Here is a 23,340-nt window from a genome sequence, read left to right on the forward strand (position 1 = left end):
ACAAAGGGAACCTGTTTATTCCTATGCCACCGGTGGCCACAGTGTCCACGGACACCTCCCAGATGGGGTGGGGGGCATTATCTTGGCAGGATGGTCCAAGGCACCTGGCAAGGTCACTAGGTACATCTGCACATCAATGTCCTAGAGATGAGAGCGGTGTTACTGGTGTTGCAAGCACTGCAGAGCTCTCTTCCCCTTAGGGATGATTGCGATTCACTCTGACATGTCTGTGGTGTGGTACCAGAAGAAGCGAGGGTGTTACCAGATCATACCCCCTATGCAGAGAGGCCATGTGAGTGTGGCAGTGGTCAGTGTCTTCCCGACTGTTCTAGTGGCAACGCACATTTTGGGGAAGGCCAATGTGATAGCAGACAGGCTAAGCAGATCTATTCTGATGCCTTACGAGTGGTCCCTGAACCGCCGAGTTACGGAACAGATTTTCAACAGGTGGGGTTAGCCTTGCTGCAACCTTTTTGCCAATCCCCACAATGCCAAGTGCAGCAACTACTTCACTCTAATCCCCCCACAGGGGGAGTCGCCTAGGGATGCTCTAGTCCACGATTGGCCTCCTGGTCTGCTCTATGCTTTCCCTCAGTTTCCTCTGCTACCAAGAGTGATTCAGAAAGCCATTTCCTCGGGAAGCAAGATGATGCCAATTGCCCCACACTGGCCTTGCCAAGTCTGGTTCTCTTTTCTTCATCAGTATGTAGTGGACAGTCCTTGGACTCTGGACCCAGCACCAGACCTACTGACACACATGACAGTCCCATCCCTCCCTGCGGACCCTCAGGTTGACAGCCTGGCTACTCCACTTCCATCTTTAGTCAGAATTCATTGTTTTTCACCTGAGGTAGTACACTTTTTATCTTCTCATAAATCTTCCACCAGGAAGATTTACTCCAGCAAGTGGAAAAGATGCTATGTTGATCGCAGTGGCCACAAAGAAGGAACTAGCACAGGAGAGTTCCTTAGTCCACCCTCCAGATACCGAGTCCAGGTCGGTGGATAGGTTTGGGAAGTGCATATACTATTCAGTGACTTTTTCTATCTGTGCGCTGAATTATTTGGCACGTGATTCGACCTCCGCGAGACCTTGCTTCGGAATTTGCTGAGTCGCCCCCAGAGTCTTTATTGCCGCAGAACAAACAGCTGTTCTCTGCGAAAATGTCTACTCTGAAGTCAGTCTCAAATACATCTATGCAGCTACTTTCCAACGCCACGGAAGGAGCAGCTAGAGCGGCTGGGACAGGCACAGCCATGGGGCGTTATGCCTGGCTCATTGTCAGTTCGCGGACCCTTTTAAGGCATTGTTTATCAACGCTCCCTACGATGGCTCTTCCCTCTTTGGGAAAGATGGTACGTGACACTGGTCCACAGCTAAAAGGACAGGAAGACTTTGTCTGCTGTCGGAGTCCGCTTCTCTAACCCTCAGTGGTCCTTCTCTAGGAATCAGAGGGCAGAAGATGTGGTTCTGAAAATCTGTTTTCCTGGGATTCTCAGGACAGCTATTCCCCCAGAGGCAGAGGGGTCAAGATCGACACTGACCCAGAGGTAGAGGGGGTCCCAGGAATTTTGGGTCGAGGGAACCCTTTTCTGATAGACCTGGTCAGCAACCCTGAGGGGTTGTCAGACTGTGTCCTACTTTTAGATGCAGTCTAGGGACGATTGTCCTTACACCCAGTGGCATGGGAGTCCATTACGACAGATCGCTGGGTTCTTCAGATAATATCCAGAGGTTACTCTATTCCTTTCATTGCCCCTCCAAACATTACAAAACACCTCCCGGATGTTCCACCTGCTTGCAGGGAGGCCACAGCTCTAGAGGTTTCAAAGCTGCGTCTCAAACGAGCCATCGAAAAGGTCCCCCCCGATCAGTCTGGATTAGGTGTCTACTCAAGGTTCTTTTTGGTGCCAAAGACGGGGGGACCTCAGGCCCATTCTAGACCTGTCAACATTAAACTCATCAGTAGCAAAACAGAAATTTCAGATGGTCACTCTACAGTCCATTCTACCTCATCTCCGAGAGTGCAACTGGATGTGCTAGTTAGACCTTCTGTGCTTCTGGCTGGGAGCCAGTCACTTTCAGTTCAGAGCCCTACCCTTTGGTCTCACCACAGCCCCCAGGATGTTCACCAAGGTAATGGCAGTTATAGCGGCCCACCTGAGGCTTCAGGGTATTCAGGTGTTTCCTTACCTGGACGACTGGCTCTTCGCTGCGCACAACAATAGTCACTTGTGTCTGGCCCGAGATTATTTCATTCGGTCAGCAGACCTACTGGGAATTAGGCAATGTTCACAAATCCCATTTGCAACCAGTACAAATTCTAGACTTCAGTGGGGCACAGTTAGACACTTTGCAGATGAAGGTATTCCTAACTCCAGACAGGATTCTACATCTCAGGGGCCACATAGCTCAGATAGCGAACTCCCAGTCTTCAAAGGCGAGCGAGGTTCTCTGGGCTCCATGGCTGCCGCCATATCTATTCTCCCGTATGCCACCTTCACGTGCCAGTTCTTCAATGGACTCTGGCTGTCCAGTGGTCCTGGCTAGACCTACCCATGGAATTTCCGATCAAGATCAGTCACGTCTGCAGGACATCTCTTCTTTGGTGGTTAACTTCACCGGAGATGACAAGATTCCCATTTGCATCACCCTCTGTCCAAACCACAGTGATGACTGACGCCTCCCAACTCAGGTGGGGGGGACACTGGGAAGGACAGTCCAAGGCACGTGGTCCCAGACAGAGACCAATTTGCACATAAATGTTCTAGAGATGAGGGCAGCGCTTTTAGCATTGGAAGCCTTTCACACAGTCCTTCCTCTCTGATTGCAATTGTCAGACATGTCTGTCTGGTATATCAACAAGTAGGGGGGGAACCAGATCATACCTTCTGTCGCGAGGCCATGAGTGTGTGGGAATGGGAGATTTCCACCAGTTGGTGTCTGATAGCAACTCGCATCCCGGGGCACTCCATTTTAGTGGACAGATTGAGCCGGGCCATTCTGATGCCTTACGAGTGGTCTCTGAAACTGTCGGTAGTGGAGGAGATTTTCCTGGCATGTGGTCACCCTTGCTGCGATCTCTTCGCATCTCCTTCCAACGCGAAGTGCAGCGAGTTCTTCGCTCTTGATTCCCTCACTAGGGAAGTCCTCAGACACTTTAGTCCATGCTTGGCCCCCTGGGCTTCTGTATGCTTATCCACCATTGCCACTCATTCCAGAGTTTCTTTAGAAAGCTTGCTGACTACAGTGCAGTGATCCTCATTGTCCCGTTCTGGCCTAGTCAGGTTTGGTTCCCATTCCTTTGGTCTCGTCTGTTGGCTCCCCCGTGGGTTCTGGATCCCTGCCTGGATCTAATTTCCCATCAGTCGGGGACACGTCCACCCGATCTGGGAAGCCTCAAGCTAACTGCTTGGTTGCTCCAGTTCCATTAATCGCCAGGACTCCTGGTCTTTCATCCCAGGTCAAATCGATTCTAGTGGCCTCTCAGACTCCACTAGAAAACTATACTGCAGTAAATGGAAGTGCTTTTCCATTTGGGCTTCACAGAGAGAAATAGATCCCTTTACAGCTCCTATTCCATCGGTGTTGGACTTCCTGTCTGGTATCTTTCAGCAAGGAGCTAGTTTCCTCCACAGTGAAGTAAAATTGGCAGCCATTTCCAGTTTTCACGCTGGTGAAGACAACCTGGCCTTGGCCTCCTCTAGGCTGTGTAAGGCTTTTCTTAAAGGTACTTTTCTGCTACAGACCCCTGTCAAGGATTCTGTACCTCCTTGGGAACCTTACTTTTGTTTTACAGGCATTGGTGGCTCCTCCTTTCAAACCTGCAGCTTCCGTGGACTTAAAATTTTTGTCCTGGAAGACAGCTTTCCTAGTTGCCATTACATCTGCTAGGAGAGTTTCTCAGCTTCAAGCTCTGTCTGCCATGCCTCCATATTTGGCCTTCCATAATGATAGGGTTTCCCTCCGTACTAACCCTTCCTTCTTACCCAAAGTGGCATCTGAAACAAACCTAAACCAGTCCATTAATCTGCCTGTTTTTCTTTCCCAACTTTCAAAATAAAGGTGAATACAAACTTCATTTGTTAGATGTTCATAGACAACTTCGTTTTTATCTTCACAGAACAAAGTCTTTCAGCAAGACTGACCAATTGTTTCTTTTTCCAAAGCGTTTATGGGAAAAGCTATTTCTAAAGGTTGATCACCTCCTGGTATAGTTAAGGCTCACTCTACCAGGTTCATGGCAACTTCTGCTGCCTTTTGTTCCAGGGTACCTTTGGATGTGCAGCAGCGACATGGGCCAATTCACATGCCTTCATTTCCCATTACAAATTAGGTCTGATTTCGAGGAGTTTAGAGCATCCTTTGGTTCTGCAGTGCTCAGGAATATCCTTCCATAAGGGCCTCCCAGGATCGGAGTAGCTGGGAACTGTCCCACAGGTTGCAGATAACTTCTTTATCTGAAGTAGTTAACTTAATTTTATGTACTCACCATAACGTTCCATCTGAGTAGTTATATTTCATTTTTCTGCAACATTCCCTCCATCCCCCGGACCTTATCCTGTTTTCAGGTTGGTTATTGGTTTGAGTTGCATATATATTAGTTGCAGCAAACTCTATCTGAGGGAAGATAGGAGATGGTAGGGCATTATAGGTAAGGGGAGGAGCACGGAGCTTGAAGCAGATGCTAGAAAAAAGTTGCCGGCTCGGATCCGTATACCCACAGGTTGCAGAAAAATGAAGTATAACTACTCTGATGGAACGTTATGGTGAGTACATAACTTCTTTTTTTTTTTTTTTGATTTGAGAACACGTCAGACAGGTCCTTTGCATTCCAATGTCCCTCCACCCTGGCAAGATTGATCCTCAAAGCATTCGATTCGATGGCTGCCACTAATTTTGCTTCACACAGCTCAGCTGCACACTAATTCTTCAGTGGACTAGCGGTGCAATGGTCCTTTCATTTCTATCCTTTGAACTATCTCATAAAATTGTCTTGCTGTGCAGACATTCTCCTTTGGTGGATCCACGCCAAAGGCATCTAGCTAGGGTGTCCATTTATTCCTCCCCCAGTGCCACATTGACTATGGACACCTCCCATTTGGAGTGGGGGACATTTCTTGACTGTCTAAAGCACGTGGCCAATACAAAAGACCAATCTGTATATAAGCATCCTAGAGATGAGCAGTGCTAGCATTGCAGGACTTTCAGAGCTTTCTCCCCCCTTGCAATACAAACTGACAATGTCCATAGTCTGGTACATCAAACAGGGGAGAATCAGATTTTATCCCCTTTGTCGAAGTGAGTGGCAATGGCCGATCTCCTCAAACTGTTTCCTAGTAGCAAAGCATATACTGAGGAAGCCCAACATACTAACTGGGCTCAGGACCATTCTTGTGCCTTGAGTGGTCTCAATCTGTGGAAAACTTCTCCACAAGTGGGGGGTCAACCTTGCTGTGACTTATTTGCATCCCCCTCCAACAACAAATGCAGCAGGTTCTTTGCCCTGATCCCTCCTCAGGGACAGTCTCCAAGAGATGCTCTAGTTCATTTGTCCCTCTGGTCTTTATGCTTATCCTCCCCTACCTCTCATCCAATTTCTTCAGGAAGCACTGCAATTACAGCAGAGTGATCCTCATTGCTCCCTTTTGGCCTCGACAAGTATGGTTTCCCTTCCTTTGGTCTCTGTACATCCTCCCTGGATTCTGGACCCCAGTCCTGACCCACCTATCTCCTCCATCAGTACAGATCTTGTAGGCTTCAAACTGACTACATGGTTTCTCCAGTTCAGAAGATGGATAGACATTCCAGGCTTTCCTCTCCAGTTTGAAAGTTTGGTATCTTTCTATAATGCTTCCACTAGAAAAATCTGCAAGAATAAATGGAGAAGATGCAGTATTTGTGCGCACTAGAAACAGTTGGATCCCTTTTCTGCTCCAATCCCAAGAGTACTGGACTTCTTGTTTCAATTTTCCAGGACAGCGCAAGTTTCTCCACTATTAAAGTTCAATTGGCAGCCATCTCCCCTTACCATATAGGGGTAATGCTGCTCTTCTAGCATCCTCTAAATTGTGAAAAGCATTTATTAGGGTACCTTCTCAGACCTCCAGTAAAGGACTCCACCTTGGGATCTCACCACGGTTTTACATGCCTTGGTACATTCCCCTTTTGAACAATCTGCTAAGGTAGCTCTCAAACTTCTTTCTTGGAAAACTGTTTTGGTAGCTATAACCTCTGCAATACTAGTATCAAAGCTTACAGGCACCATCTTCCAAACCACTGTATTTCTTTCTTCACAAAGATGGCTACCTTACAACTTTCCTTTTACCAAAAGTTGCCTCTGAAAATATCACTCTGGTCATCAATTTCCCGGGTTTTTCTTAAATTTGAAAATAAAGGGAAATGTACTCATCTTTTTGATGTACATACAGTTGCGATTTTACCTGAACAGGACAAAAGCACTCAGTCTGAACTGTTCCCTTTCCTAAAATAATGAGAAGGCCAGTTTCTAAGACTTCCCTGGTGAAATGGATTACAGATTACATTCCCTACCTCTACTCTACTCTTTGAAAGGTATTGGAAGGCACATTCAACCAGGTCATGTCTACTTCAGCGTTTTGGTCAAGAGCCTATGAGGACATTTGTGAAGCTGCCTCTTAGTCAAATACTCATTGTGCATTATAAATTAGATATGTCCAGGGATAGGGCTGCCTTTTGGTTCCACAGTTCTCAACATCTATCCATGAGGGCCACCCAAGGTTACTGTAACTCCTTGTCCCATTGTTTGAGGAACAAATGAAATTGACAACTTCAGATGAAAGTTTTGTACTCTCCATAAAGTTCCATTTATGTTCATTTTTTTTTCTTCCTCAATTCCCTCTCTCCCCCCCCCCCTCCTTCACTCTGTCCTTTTTCTTTTGGAGAGACCTAACTGGAGTGTTGGGAACCATAGTTCCTGTTTGAGCTCCTGATCTTTCAGCTATCATTTTCGTATCATATCCTTATTCTGTTATGTATATAATAGTAGCAAACTCTGAGGTGGTGTAGTGGTTGGACATTATGGGTAAGGAAGGGGGCTCAAGATTCAGACCCTAGAATCTTAGAAAGTGGCAGAATTGGATCCAAACCCATTGGTTGAGGAAGAATGAAAATGGACAACAGATGGGTTATTATGGTGAGTACATAGTTTTGTTCTCTAAACTGGAAAATATGTACTTATTGTCAACAGTGTAAGTGGTAAATCTTCATCGTCTAACTGTTGGTGAGTACCTTCTTGCAAAGCAAAAGGGTGGACTTAGATCTGTGGGTTTATACTTTTGCACCTGGTGTATTCATGTGGCTTGCCACAGTAGTTTGAGAACTGTTCAAGAGCAGAATAATACTTTTCTCCTCAACTCTGAAGATGAGCTTTGCCCCTAGAAGACCCATTAATGAAGTGCTCCCTAAGATAGTAGATATTTTAGGAAAGTGTGGACTCCTTGCCTGTTCACATTTGTCCTTTTTACAGGATGTAAATTTGTAGTATATGGAATAGCTGTCTCTATGCTTAGCTGTGTCATGTGGCATGCAGCCTTTCTAGGAGGAAGTATGAAGCACCTCACAGAAGCTAGCTCATCCACTCAGTTTCTAGAAACTTTTTCACAAGCAAATCCCTTATACCCCTGGGTTCTGTCTCTTGGTTATATGCCCAAAAAAACAAGCCTACCAAAAAGATAAAGCTGGCATGTCACTGGAACTGATAGTAGATGGAGCTTGTAGATTGTTTTCCTGTTCATGTTATGAATTTCTGTAGAAATTATTGTATTTTAGCATCTATATATGGAGCTCAACTCCATATGGACTTTGTCCTTGACACCTAATAGTCTTGTCAAAGTATGCTGAACATAAGCCTGTGAGTTTGTATCGTACACTGGTAGGGGGAGGGAGTGCTTAGAATCAACATGGTTAAGCTAACATTCTTGAGCAGCAGTAAAGCAAGTTCATTTTTTGCCGAGTAAACATGACTAGTTTCTCTAAAGTCTAAGATGTCACTTTTTTGGTGGTTTTCATGTAGTAAAATCAGTTTTTTTTTCCTCTCCTTTTAGTGGATCTAGGACTGGTCATATTCATCATCATGATGTGAGAGTAGCAGAACACCATACTGCAACACTTGTTGGTCATACACAGGAAGTATGTGGCTTGAAATGGTCTCCAGATGGTCGATATCTAGCAAGTGGTGGTAATGACAATCTTGTTAATATCTGGCCTGCTGCATCAGGAGACAATGGGGAATTCCAACCTGTACATACCTTCACGCAACACCAAGGTGCTGTAAAGGTAAGCTTAGAATGTGGAAAGGTTCTCTAAGATTAGAAGCCCACAATGTTGAGCTGGCAAAATTGACCTTAATTTTAACATTGTTCCTCCATGAGAAATTATGAATGTAGGGTATACTAATTGCTGCTTGTGCAGCCATGTCTATAGTGTCATGTGCATTACAGCATTTTTGATCTAATTTTGGAAGTGGTTCTTAGTTTTCTGATTTAACAGTATGTATATTTCTATTACTGAGTTAACTGTTTTATGATACTGAAGATATGGATGCTATGTTTAGCTTAATGTTTTACTTCATGTAATTGTGTCACAACCAAGGTTGCATCAAATATATTGTCCACAAGATGTGCTTTCAGTTACTTATTGGTGACACTTGCATAATGAAATTATGTAAAATGGGCAGTCCAAAAGGATAAATATGTAAAATGGGTAGTTCAGCACTCAGCTTTACACTAGGAATCCACTGACTTTTTTTTAGGGCTGAGGCTGCTGCATTCTTTGGGATTGTATAGTAGTTGACTTGTCCTTGTTCCAATTGGTTGGGTTAAACATTTCTGATCCCCCCTCCCCTAATAGTTCCATATGTAGATTAAGGATGGGTTAGCTGCTGTCTGGAAGGCATAGTCCAGACCCTGATGAATGCTGTCTACCTCCACTAGATCCATTAACCATACATTTGAATAGGATGCAGTCATACCTTTCAACCTTTAGTGCAGGAAATTGGACAAAACCATAAATAAGTGGGACAAAGGCCCAAAAATAGGGACACTATTGCTCTATCACACTTTTTTAGAAAGTTGATAGAATAACGTTTTTTTTTTTTACATTAGCATGAATCTTCTGAATGGTATGGAGTGTCAAATGTCTGTCATTAGTTTTTAACTTCAATCTTTGAGTTACAAATTTGCCAGAAATCCCCAATTCTATGAAAAACTGACCAAAAATGGGGCAAAATCTGGACATTCTGTAAAAATATGTACAGATGAGAGGTGTGGATGCCAGTCATAAGCTTTTTTTTTTTTTTTTTTTTTTGTCTGAAACTCTTGCTGGATAGTGGATGACTGGATTTTTAATGGGTGCAACTGTTTTAAACTGGTGCCAATGGTTAATCGGAGATGTAGGCTGATTACCAGCTCTTTATTGAGTTGCAGTTCGTTATCTTATGGTTTTGGTCTCAATCTTACTGGTCTCAAGTTCTTGATGGTGTAGTGTATTGCCTCCACTAACTTTTCAGTGAAGTTTTAGTTGACTGCCTCACAGCATGATGTCAAAACGGGCTGGCTACATAGGTATGTGGAGCTCTCTGGTTTTAGTTTTAGAAGTTTGTATGGGCTTACTTGGGCTCCTGTCATCTTGGTGTACTATTCTGGATAATGTATTGCATTCAAATAGCTTGGTACATTAAGTGTATACTTAGGAAAATACCTGCCGTGGCCTACAATGGCATTGCTTACACCATCTCTGGGGAGATGACTGCTAGAAGTGCCAGCAGTTCAACTTGCCCAGCTCTGCCTTGAAGGTAGGGAATGTTGCAAGTCTGCTTAACAAGATGATGGCGGTTGATAGTTTAGCATTACTTGCATTTAGCTCTAGATGTCACCATGTGGAGAGAATGTCTTTTAATGGAGCCTGGGTGATGTCACTCTGGACCTTTTGGCACATCAGTATCTTGTCTTTTTAAAAAAAAAATTCTAGCAGTTTTGGTGGAAGTTACAGCCAGATAATTTTCCTTTTATACTCTTAGTAGCCTTCACCAAAGTGTCTTATTGACAAACTATATTTACCTTTTGGTATTCCCTTTCCTGGATAGCTGCCTCTTGATGTTCCAGTTAAGGGACAGGCTGGAGGTATGCCTCCTTTTGGGCACTTATGGATGCACTATGTAGGGATTACTACAGTTTCTGCCCTTGGACCAATGTGGCCGTAGTATTGGGCCTTTAGGTTAAGGAATTGAGCTTGGACAGGGATGTGTGGTCTGCTACTGCCATCTGTGCTGTTGGAACACCTGAAAATGAGTGTGAGTGTTTAAGTGGACTGAAGTGGCTTAATCTATTGTGTACCCCCAAATCTGTTTGCTTTGAACACTTGTTACTGGTCTTGATGACTCCTCCCTTGAAGCCAAGCTTGTCACAGATCTTCAGGATTGCTTCACTTGCAGAATAGAGCCCACAATGCAAGCTTACAGCTTCCAATCAAGCTTACAGCTTCTTAAGATGTACTGTTTCAGTCACTTGAAATCAGCACTGCAGTCTGAAGATATGTGGTGCTAGTTAAGGTCCGCCTGCTCGTATGAAGCAAACAGCGAGGGGAATAGAAGAAATGGAGTTCTTGTATGAGCAGCAGGTCGCTGTGGAGCCTGTGAAGTCTGTATTAGCGCAGTGAGCAGAAGACTAATTAGAACAGCAGTGTATCAACATTTGACTGATGTTTTAGCAGGATATGGGGGCAAATTTGATGGAATTTGATAAGATGACAGTAGGCAAGGCTCACAAAATCAGTGGTTGATTTTTACTGGATTCAGATCTTGAATATGGAAAATGGACTGGTAGAATTTTAACTTGTGAAAAGGGACAGAATGTAGAAGTTGCAGCAACCAGGTCAGAAATGTTAGGAAGACCCCTCTGAACATTCTTCTGAAGTGACATTGAACTAACTGAGGTGTATGAATGCAATCATTTCAAATTGATGAAGTTCAGACTTGCTGTCCATGTTACGGGATGGAGAAATTCTTGACTTCAATACAAGTAAAACGTTGCCCTTTGAGACTAGTAAACTTGCAAGAAGAGCCATATCACAAGCTTTCTTAGCTGAGCGATGTTAAAGTGGAATCTGAATGGGAGGATCGAACCCGTGAGTGAAGGCATTTGTGCAATACCCACCACAAGATGGCTGGGCAGACTGGAAAGATTAACCAAAAACCTATGAAAGTGTCTAGACCTATAGCTAGGTCCTTGAACACCCTGTATAGCTTCCTTGAGCTGCCACCAAACTCACCAAATCAAAGCTGAAGTAAACCTCTCTCCTGTTCTGTGTTTCATGTGACCACAAATGAAGTATCTTTACATGGTTCATAGGTAGGTACTAGGCTATCGGCCCTAGGGGCCTATATAAGCCCAGCCAAAAAGGTACCCTGGCTTTTGCCACCCAAGAAAATTATTTTCCTGTGCCACTGTCGAGCAGAGCCACAGAAGTGATTCCCGGGGTGAATTTCCGATTTCCCATCAATCAAGCTTTTTTTTTAGTGCTGATGAGGAGCTTTATTTGATACATAGTTTATTCCAGAGTATGGGAAGTCTCTGGGACAAGAATCTATCCCTCCGGCATGTTCTGTTTATTGTGGTGACAAGGTTTAGGTCCCTAGAGCGTGTAGCTCTGAGGGATTGGGATTTCTTTAAGTGGGGCATGTCCGACAGCTCTGGGTTTGACACAACTTTGTATGTTAGGCAGGGAGCACCTGTGAGTAGACTATATGCGAAAGAGTAAAGCTGGAATTTTTTGAGATTCTGTGTAGGGCATCTGAGGCAGGTTGTCCTCTTTGTGAGGTATTTCTGTGGCCTTTCAGTTGTAGATGTCCTGGTACATAACAAAAGGGGTGTTGTACTCCCTAATGGGTCTGAGTGAGTAGAGGGGAACAATGACACTTTTTTTGTTCTGGATGAGAAACCTTTTGTGATGAGGTGTGCCACATAGGATTTCCTGACTACTGTGACGATGTGATTGTAAAAGACTACTGTCCACCTGTGTCCCCAAGGTCTCATCACACTTTTAGTGTTAAGTATACTACCACCTATGTGGTAGTTCATGGTTAGTTTTTACCAAAGGGGATGACAATGCACTTTTGGCATGGTTAGTTTTTACCAAAGGGGATGACAATGCACTTTTGGCATTGAGCTTGAGGCCATGGCTTTGACACCAGGTATTTGTCTCCATGAGGCCCTTTTGTAGTATGTCCACATAGTTAGGAGTTTTGATTTATGGCTCCTAGTTTGCAGTCCTCTGAACTTAGTTAGCCAAAGACTGTGTTAGCCTGTACTTCAGGGAAGTAGATAAAGACTGTGTTAGCCTGTACTTCAGGGAAGTAGATATCAAACAGGAGAGGACCCAAGACTCAACCCTGTGGTACTCCACTTGTCACTGGTCTGAAGTTTGATTTGGAGTCTTACTTTCACAGTGTGGGTTCTGTCAGTGAGCCAGTTGGCAACCCATCTTGTGACATGGGGATTTATACCTTTTTATAGTAAGTTTATCTAGAATTCAAGTGAGGGATGGTGTCTAAAGCCTTGGCAAAATCTAGATAGGCTGTGTGAACCACCTTACCCTTGTCTACGACTTTGGTGACTACTTCAAAAGAAGTCCATCAGGTTTAGGAAACATGATCTGCCTTTTACAAACCCGAACTGGGTGGGGTCCAGAGTTTAGAGATTACCGGTGTCTTTGTTTGGAAGTTCCATGATACGTTCCATGGCCTTGCAGACCAGGCTAATGGGGCGGTAGGTCTTTGGGTTCATGGTGGCTCCCCCCTTGTGGAGTAGGATAACTGTCGCTGTGCGCCATTCAGCGGGCACAAAGCCTGAGGTGAGGCTATGATTGAACATGGTACTTGGGTGGGGTGCCAGTTTGTTCTGCAGTTTGTGTAGAACACAGCCTGGGATGTCTGGTGCCATGGATGCTGTGTTCTTGGCTTGAGAGTGTGTTTTTTACCTGTGCAGCCGTGGTTACAGAACTTTGCATTCTTCCAGTATAGAGATGGGCCGTTTAGGGGGTAAAGTTAGGACTGAACATATCCGCAAAGGATGTTTGCAATATCAGTTGTGTCTGTATATTTACTGCCATTGTGCTGCAACTCTGAGCAGATCTTGAGTGTTGCCATTGAATTTCTTGACATAGCTATAGAATGCTTTGTGGTTTACTTTAGAATCAGTGGCGATTCTGTTTTCGTAAGTAGCTTTGGAGGATTTTCAGGGATTGCTGCTGCTTACTGAGGCTGACCAGGGAGCTTCTCCACTCATGAGATTTTACTCTTGCAACAGTTTCTTCCTTCTGTTGTACAGTTTGTTTATGGCAAGGGACCACCAGATTGGCTTCCTTTTTTGGAGGATAGCGTCTTGGTTCTGTTTGGGATAGCATGATCCATGCACTCATGTAAGTGCTTATAAAATGCAATTGTGTAGGATTGAGTGGTCTTAACTGTATTGTCCATCTGTATGGGTGTCATGAAGTTCACCACTTCTGTCTTAAGAAGCATGAAGTTGGTTTTGGAGAAATTTTTTACCGTGGTTTCCTTAATGGGGTCAGGATGTGGATATCTAGGGTGATTAGCTTATGGTCTGATCGGACCAATGAGGTGTTACTTCAGGTGTGGAACACCGGTCACTCATGTTGGTAATTAGATCTAGGATATTGTTGCCCCTGGTGGGGGTGTGGATAAGTTGATCCAGGGCATTGGAGTTTATGAATTCCAGAAAGCGTTGAATGAAGGAGTTGGTACACTAGTAGTTTTCCCAGTTAATGGTGGGGTAGTTGAAATCGCCCATTAGGGTGTTTGGTTTAACACTAATATTTTCCAGTACATCAAGAAAAGAGTGGGAATCGTGGGGCATGGTGGGGGATCTGTAGCAAGCTACAATTTGGATTGCAGTTTTGCCCAGAGTTAGTTGCACTTGGATAACCTCTGATGCATTATGCTGAGCAACTAGCCTGGAGTTGTGGATATCCTTAATATGGACACCTCTGCCTTTGGTGTTCCGGTCCAGGCTACATGGCTGAAAAGTGTGGTATAAGTTATAGCTTGGTAGTGTAGGGGTGCTCTCTGGAGCCTTTCATTCCATCAGTCAAGTGAACTTTCTCCATGCACTACTACTGCTGGGTTCAGTGGGTTGCAAAGATACAGTTTAACAGCAGAAAAAGCAAGCCAGCATTCAAAACAAGTTGATTATGAACCTTTATGAACGTTTGTGATTTTTATGAACTCTAAGTTCATTCACAATGCTTTGATGAAACGTTCTTGGGTTTTGGGGGCAGCCCCCTTACCCTGAGAGCACACAACACAATATGGCACCATTTTACTTTTGGCATTTTTTTTTCCTTTAGAAAAAACTTCCACTTTAAAGCTGCTTGGACTCCGCATTGGATAAATTGTATAGCATTATGTCTACCGGATCTGTAGTCCAACATACTCTGGTATATAAAATACAAACTAAAGTTTTGCTTTCTCATTTTGATTCCTGTTTGGAAGCAAAGGGGCCATCTTCCTCTGATCTGGTGCCTTCTGTTTGTAAGATTTAACATCTTCGGGTTTTAAAGGACCAAGGAAAATTTAAGATGGTGAATGTACAGGTAGGAGTCTCCCAACTCTATCTGAATATTGGTGTTTAATTTTGACAGATCTGGTGGCAGAGGTGGTGCACCGGTTAGCGTGGTCACCTCACAGCAAGAGGTTCTCCAGTTCAATCCTCTGCTGGGGTGCCTTCTGTGAGGAGTCTGCATGTCCTCCCTGTGGTTGCATGGGTTTCCTCCCACATCCCAAAGACATGCTGTAGGTGGGCTAGGCATTCTAAATTGGCCCTAGGAATGGGTGCGTGTGGCTTCTGTGGAAGGGTGGGTGCTGGAGTGGCAATTTGACACTGTAAAACTCCACTGCCAATCATGAGCGGACAGGTGATCCTCTGTGGTGACCCATAATTGGGCAAAGCCGAAAAGATTTTTGACATCTGGGGGGGGGTGTAACTTGTACATGGCCCAAAACCTCCAGGGCAGTGTTATCTGAGGCATTCGGGCACAAACCCCTGAATGTTGTTGCCAGACAGCTCGTCTCTGCCTGACTGTGCCAGTCATAAACTTCCCAGGCTTCTACCAAGCAATTGTTTCAGCAGACTCTGGATTTTCTGTCTCAAAAGTTCAGCCAGCCAGGTCAGGAAATTCATTGTCTGGGGCATCTATGAACAGGGGTGGAACCTGCTGCGGAAGACTTGAATTTCCTGGACTCAAACAGAAGAGGTGGCTCTCAGGAGCCAGTTGCCTTCTGCTTACTAGTCTGGTGCTGAGGACACATCCTATCCTGTTAATTGCAAACAGAGCATTTCTCTGGACACTATGTAGGAGTTCTAGTGAGAAGCAAAGGGGATGCTCAAAGGTTAGCTCAGATATAAAGATTTCATGGTCTTGATTTGAGCCTAGGGGATTTTCTCTTCCTCCCATCACAGATGTCCTAGAGGATATCAATGCATTTGTGGGGTCACATTCCCTCCCCAGATGTCAGGAAACCTGATCCTTTAATAGGATGAAGGATCCCTATAAATTTACAAGAGTCTTCTAGCTGATCTAGCTCTGGTGGCCCTGGATTGCAGCAGTGGATCTGGGGCTCTTCTGATTCCATCCAGAAGTCCTACTCCCAGTGACAACAGTAGGTTACAAACTTTGGGGGGGGGGGGTATACACCTTTAGAACCTTGAGTTGACAAACCCATGTTTACTTCAATCTTTGCTTGAGAAGAATGAGACTAAGGGAGAGGCAACACCATACAAAGATGAAATGGGAGATGCTAGAGTTGTTAAATCTGCTTAGGTGAGTAGTCGCTCAAAAAATAGTGACTGATGTAGGTGCATTGTTGGGAAGCCACAAGGTCTGATTCGGATCTTTTTGGTAAGGACATTACCTTATCTCTGTACATCAGTTTCATGATTACTTTAGATTTAATGGAGCATGTCCTATTCCTATGTTGCAATATTCTAGGTGTGTGATTTCATGCCCTCAGGTGACTTGTACGTCTGCTCCAATACAAAAGCTTCAGGTTGGCTGTTGCAGCATGTGTGGGATGACATAGGGCCACAAACCAGGGGCCTTAAATGTGACGTCTGCCCACAATCCTCATAACTCTTCAACTGCAGACTACATTTGCATCGTGCCATTTCTCCACAGACCTCGCATCCTAAGATAAGTAACCCATTGGGTTTCTAATTTTCTTATTTTTGATTATTCTTGCTAATGCTTGGTTGTAGCCTTTAGCTGATGTCTGGGGAAAAGGGGAAATTGCCAATGCTGGTGCCAGATACCCCATAAAGACACCCATGACAGGTGTGTTTTTTTGCCCAGGCCGGGAACGCTATCACTTCTCCTGCACTATTTGTCAATCATTTGTGCCCAAGACCTTGCACAGCTGTCTAGCCATGTTAAACCTCTACCTGTAGAACGAGTGCCTTAAGCAGTTAGCCCTTAGTATGGATCCTATCGGAGGCTGCACCTGAACCCTCGTGCAAGAAGGTCAAGGTCTTAGACTGCTGCTCCACTTCCCAACGCACTGCCAACTGCCGTTCTAGGGGTTGAGGCGCACTCTGATACGTACACTGCAGCGACGTCCCTCATGGAAGCCATTTTGCAGCAGACTGGCACATCTGTGGAGCTTATCCAGACATTGACTACCAATGTCGAGGGGAAACCAGTTTCAGTGGTACCTCCAGCAGGGATCCAGACTTCAGCTTTGTTACGGTCAAGACTCTATGCCAGGCTTCACTACTTCCTCCCTGGCCAAAAAGAAGCAAAAAAAAAACTAAACAGATCTCCACCTCTTCAGAAGTTACACCCGATTACTAGGCCTTCGCCTCTTGGCTCTCAGGCCTTCAGCCTCAGCCACCTCCACTCTGCCTCTTCTGAGCCCTAGGCCTGCCTCTGCTTCTTCCCTCCCACCCACGACCCCTCAAGTCAGAGAACATGGTTCTTCCTCCTCATCCTCAGAGTCCATTTCTTATGTTTCCCAGATTCCTCATCAGGAGAGTAATATTCCTGGAGGGAGGCAGTCTGTGGAAGGGGATTCTCCCCCTGAGGATATTACCTTTGTTGAAACCATCACCAAGATGGATTACTTTAAATGGGATACGTTCCAAATGACACACCCAAAAAAGGAACTTTGAGCTGCTACAAGTGGGATCCCCCTCCACTTCAGCAGCTCCTCTTGTTTCTGCCTGCTTATTTGGATGCCTTCAACACGGTTTCCAAAGCCCCTGACTCCCAGCCTCCAGCCCCTAAATGTCCTGACCACTTCTACAAAGTACCAGAGGACCAAAAATTCCTGGTCAAACCACCCTTGGCAGACCCAGCTGTTATTGCCACCACTGCAGATGAGCAATCTAGACTGCTCCCTACTGACTGACAGCAAGTACATGGATAGGATGGGGAAGGTATACACTTCAACTTTGGCTTTCAGAGCCATAAATGATGAGACCCACATGGCCAAGTATGCATTAGACTTGCTCTGTCAAGCCTCCATACGAGCATCCTTGCCTGACAGCCCCATCAAGACTGACCTCTCAGCCAAACCTTCCTTGGCACAACATCAGATGCAGCAGAAGCATCTGCCAGGTCTGCAGTATCTTCAGCCCTCAGGAGGTACTCATGGCTAAGCCTTCAGAACCCCCCCTGAGGATTTAAAGTCTAAGATCTTGTATTGCCCCTCTGGACCACAATGTGCTTTTCAGCAAACCATCTGCTGACCTTTTTAAAAATCTACAAGAAAAAAGCAAAACTCCAGGACATCAAGCACCTGCTGGTGTCACCCATCCCCGAAAAAAGCAAAACTCCAGGACATCAAGCACCTGCTGGTGTCACCCATCCCCAAGTATTATAGAAACTACCCTGCTAAGGCCACCTTTGTGAGCTGTACTCAGCCGCCCTCCTCTTCCATGTCCAGGAGAGGGGCTAGAAGACTAAATCCAGAGCCTGTACTCCACCTAATCAGCCCAGGCAGCCCATTCAGGACAGAGGCTGTCCCAGTGTACTGTGTGACTGCTTTGCCCACCTTCCCCTCACAGCCCACCTTTCCCACAGTCTTCCCCTTTGGCAATCCATCACTTCAGACCAGTGGGTCTTAAACATTTATTCAAAAAGGGTACTTCCTATCCTGGAAAGAGAAGCCATCTAGAAGAGACATTCCTCTCATCCCCAAAAACCATGCCCATCTCACAGCACAAGTTCTGACGGACCTTTTAAAACTAGGCACCATAGAACTTGTCCCTCAGGGCAGGAAGGGGTTTTACTACTGCGTCTTCCTGGTCCCCAAAAAGATGGCCCCTGGAGACCCATCTTAGACCTGTCCTTCCTAAACCTCCATCTTCAGGTACCATCTTTCAAAATGCTCTCCCCACTCTGCTCACCCTCATTCCAGCCAAGGCCCGCATGGCCACCCAGGACCTAAAGGCCTACCTGCGCATACCTATCAGGAATTCCCACAGACCATTCCTGTGTTTTCTCTGGACCTGCCTCATTTCAAATTTACTGCTTTGCTCTTTGGTTTCTCCACGGCCCCCTGAGTCTTTACAAAGTGCCTAGCTCCAGCCATTGCCTTCTGCAGAACTCTGGGTATACAGATTTACCCGTATCTGGATGACATCCTGATACTGGCAGAGTGCAGGGATGCTCTGAAGTGTCTACATTTCACCATGTCCCTTCTGCAAAACCTAGGATTCACCATCAGTCTCCCCAAATCCTCTCTGATCCCAAGCCAGGACAAGATTTTCCTAGGTTGCAGAATCAGAACAGACACAAGGCCTTTCTACCACAGGACAAGGTTCTTTCTTTGACTTCCTACTTCCAGGAAGCTCTACTATCCCAATAGGTGATAAGGCAATTTCTGTCTCTTGGGTTTAATGACAGCGACCATCCCCATGCTACCATTGGCAAGAATGCACATGCACAAGTTACAATGGTTCCTGAAGAACACCTGGTCCTAACACCTTCATCCCCTAGAGCAGAGCATCCCCTTCCCTGTCTGAAAACAGAAATCAGTTGGATCCAGCAAGTGCAACTGAACCCAGGGCTCCCATTACAACCACCCACCCCAGCCAAAGTAATGCATACAGATGCCTCACATTCAGGTTGGGGAGCAACTCTGGTCTCTTAAAGGATTCAGGAAAAATGGCATCCCTCTCTTCAGCCCAAACACACCAGTATCAGGGAAATGACAGCAGTCTTTGCTCTAAAGACCTTCACCCTCTTCTGGTTCTAGGGGTACTCCAGATCGTCACAGACAACACTATGGTGATGTAGTACCTCAAGCAGAGGAACAAAGGCCCATCAGCTGCACAGATTATCCCTGCTGATATGGGACTTAGCCTCTTGTCACAACTTAGTGTTTCATTTAACATTTTACCTTAAATGAAGACAAGGCAATTCTTCCTCTTTTTCAGTGGTTCTTGCACACGTGTGGGAGCCTCATGGAAAGTACCAGGGAGACTCCCTGAACAAAGGAATGCATAGCATTATATGCTGATAATACTGCTGACGGTATAAAAATATAAACTAGACCAGTCAGTGGTTTACCCATAGGCTTAAAGCAGTTCGCATTACTACATTTCTAGGCAGAGAAAGAAAATCTGATATACTTCCATATAAGGCACATTTCATGCTTTCAAGCAGGCTCTTGTTGTTCAGCACTTTTCCACTATTCACAGTTTACTCGGTTCGCAGTGCAAAGTCCATCTTAATGCAGGCAGATTGTCATACTCTATTTCCTTAAGCACATACTTTGGCCATTCATATTCTAAAATCCCCCATTTGATTCTGTGTAAGCATTACCATTTAGTCTATCATACATTTGCCCCAAGGCTAACATAACCATGTGGCTGGTTCCTTCAACATTGTCGCATTTTTATTTCATTATCCATATTTATGACTGCAGGCATATAAAGCTTTGGCACCTTTTTAGTAGTCTTAAGACATTAATTTCAAAATCAATGCTTTGATTAATAACACAACAAGAAAGACAATAAGAGCTAATACTGCGATTTTAATAAAATTAACTTCAATAATCCACCTCCCCAACCTGAGAACAGGTTGGTTAACCATGCCCATGTTGAGTTAGCAGCCTCCTTGGCCTTAGAGTTCGGAGACTGAGTTCGAGATGACTTTCAATTTCATGCTGATGGTTGGGAATAAACGCACAACACTCCTCCTGGATTAAAGTGCAAGTTCTGCCTTTTGCCGTTGGGGTGAAATCGCGAGCCATACGGTTTGAGAGCACTACAGCTCTCATAGCAGTCAATTCATCAGTCACTAGTTCTAAAGCAGAAAATGTGGCATTGCTTAATACTTCAAGCAATTTTGGCAGTTTTCTTGGTTCCCAAATTGATTTTACTACTCCGTATGCTGGAACTATACCAGCCCACGATATGGCGTCATCACCAAAGTCCATATGAGAGTCCTTTGGTGCCAGCATAAGCTAAATAATGATAAATCCATGAAGAGTCAACTTGGCCTACCAGATTGGCAGGCTTTTTAACCTCTCGAATGTTCCAAATTTTTCCTTTAGGTAAAGCAGATGTATGTTGGATGGCTGGGACTAAACCTAAACAGCTACCAGACCAGTTTTCCAGTAGCCATTTATAGGCTTTTCTTCTGCATATAAAATAAGTCCTGCACCAGGGTGGTAACATTTGAGGAATGGTCACTGCCTGTAGTTATGCCATGGAGTATGGCAAGAAATACGATATTGCGAGAACCAAGTAATGAGGCATTTCTCAATGTCTGCTGAATGGCATCAAATTAAACTCTACTGCCTGAGGCTATGCGGTTTCCTTCTGTGTAATAGCACTGGTCTTAGATTGTGTTGCAGATGCTTTCTCATTTTTCGAGTCCAATGATGTTTACTTGAGTAATTTCATTGGAAACAAGAGTGCCATTGCGACAAAGTTGTAATGCAATAGATTTACTGGATGTAATGTTAGCAGTGTTGTCGTGTAAGCTAGTCCACGTATCCATGATACTTGGTGGAGCCGCAGCCAATGATAATCCTCCATGTACTGAGGGAATGGCAGTGCAGATCCAACAGTTAGAAACGTTGAATGCAGAAGCATAAACATATATTTGATGGCTTGGTAGGTGTTGATAGGTGGGTGCCAAATAGCTCGCTTGGTGTGATGTGTCGATGGAGCAGGAAATAAAAATGGCCATATTAAAAATAACAGTACAACAAGAATGGCTGTCAAATATTTTTGTGGAAATGGTTGAGTCTGTGTAGTGTCAGGAGTTTGGAGTTTTCCAAAAGGGTAGATATTAGGCATAGTCTGGTACTGTAACAGTTCTACTTAGAGTACGAGTAGCAATGGGAGGAGAATCTGCAGTTGAAAAAGATAAAGGCTGTTGGTCTTCAGGCGGCACAACTCTTTTGACGTGTGAAATGTGTATCCAGGTTGGAGATCCTTGCAGTCGCACAGCAGATTACGTCAGAAGAACCAGGAAGGGCCCATTCCAGCACGGCTGGAGCGCAGTTTTTCTAGAGAAGGACAATGTAAATCCAATCGTCTGGTTGTAGGGCAGGTGACCGGAAAGGATCTGTAAGATGTTGAGCAGCTACTTGCCGATGGTGAAACTGTAGAAAGGAAGAGATTTGCAGTACAAGAGAATATTATCAAATGCATCCTATGCAGAAAGGGGTGGTGGTGTCATGGGCATACGCAGAGGGCGACGCATGAGAATTTCATGTAGAGAAAGACCTTTAGTAGGATGCGGTTGTGCTCTCATAGAAAGTAAGGCTAGTGGTAAGGCCTGCACCCAAGTTAAGCCCATTTCTGAAGTGACTTTAGCAAGTCTAGTTTAAGATCTGATTCATTCGTTCAGTAATGGATGCCTGTGGTCTATACGGACAATGAAATTTCAAAGTGATGCCCAACATTGTACACTGATTCAACTAACTTAGCAGTAAAATGCATTCCACATTCAGAGTATATTTGACAAGGAACACCAAAAAGAGGTATCAATTCATAACTATTTTTTTGCAACTGAAATAGCATCGTTTTTAGCACATGGGTAGGCTTCTAATCACTCCGAAAAAATATTAACAGTCAAAACCTATTTAAAACTAGTACAAGGTGGAAGTTCAATAAAGTCCCACTGTAAGGCACAAAATGGTCCCATTGGTTTTTGCACCGGATGAACGGGAGCTAGAGTGCCTTTTGAAATGTTATGCTGTAAACAAATGGAGCACATGCTCAAATGTTGCACAGAAGCAGAAAGTCCTGGGGCGAACCAATCGTTCTGGATTTTTGATTAATGCTTTTGTACCCTTACATGAGCTGGCAAATGATATGCTTTTATAAGAGAATGTAACATGGGTATAGGGCAAATAAATCTGCCATCAGGATGCTGCCAAATTGAATCAGAGCATTTGAAACTGCTTTGGGCCAGCCAGGTTTTTTCTGATGTTTACATGTTTCACTTTGTAAAGTTTTTCAAACAGTAGTGTCAAACAGTAGTGTCGAAAGTAACTGTAAGGCTGCAGAAATTGTCCCTGAACAGTGTGTAAGAAAGCAGCCTGTTTGGCAGCCCAGTCAGCCAAATAATTTCCCTTAGCTGCTAGGGAGTAGTTAGACTGGTGAGCTGCACACTTGACAACAGCAATTTTAGAAGGTAATAAATCCTGTAAGAGGTGATCAATATACAGGTAAATTTTAATCTGTGCCCCAGAGGATGTAAAAAGAAACCCTTTTCCTTCCACAAGGTATCAAAATCATGAACAGCACCATGGGCTTAACATGAATCAGTATAAATAGTAACTGATCTCTCTTTAGCCATTTTACATGCATGCACGTGCCACTAATTCCGCGACTTGTGCAGAAGTGCCAAGTGGTAATTGTCCAGTTTGTAAAACCTCAGATGGCAAGCAGACTGACCATGCAGCCTGGAGTTTGCCAAGATTATTTCGTAAACAGGACCCATCTACAAAAAGAACTAAATCGGGATTAAGCAAAGGAAAATCTTGTAAATCTAACCTGGGAGAAAACAGTGTTAACTACAAGCACACAGTCATGTGGTTCGCCCTACTCACTAGTTGGAATCAATGAAGCAGGGTTTAGTGGTGAGCAACGTGTAATTTGAACAGCGGGATTACTTAATAAACTTGACTCTCTAGTGAGCATTAGAAATATACTGTTTTTGTTTTTGAGTAACGCTTGCACCGCATGAGGTACTGCTAGTAGTGTAATGTCCTAAAGTTAATGGTGCTGCCATATCAATCAAAACAGCAACAGCTGCCACCGCTC

General features: G+C 44.5%; 1 protein-coding gene across 1 annotated transcript in view; it reads left to right on the top strand.

Annotated features, from left to right (window-relative positions):
- The window catches only part of CDC20 (cell division cycle 20), a 710,318-nt gene that overhangs the window by 458,710 nt on the left and 228,268 nt on the right, over nucleotides 1-23,340 (top strand). The window contains exon 8 of the mRNA XM_044085408.1: nucleotides 8,086-8,317. Within this exon, the coding sequence (XP_043941343.1) occupies nucleotides 8,086-8,317 (232 nt within the window). The remainder of the gene's footprint in view (nucleotides 1-8,085; nucleotides 8,318-23,340) is intronic.

This window comes from Protopterus annectens, chromosome 10.part0 (assembly GCF_019279795.1).
Source record: "Protopterus annectens isolate FY-2018-M chromosome 10.part0, PAN1.0, whole genome shotgun sequence".
In the NCBI taxonomy this organism is placed as follows: domain Eukaryota; kingdom Metazoa; phylum Chordata; order Ceratodontiformes; family Protopteridae; genus Protopterus; species Protopterus annectens.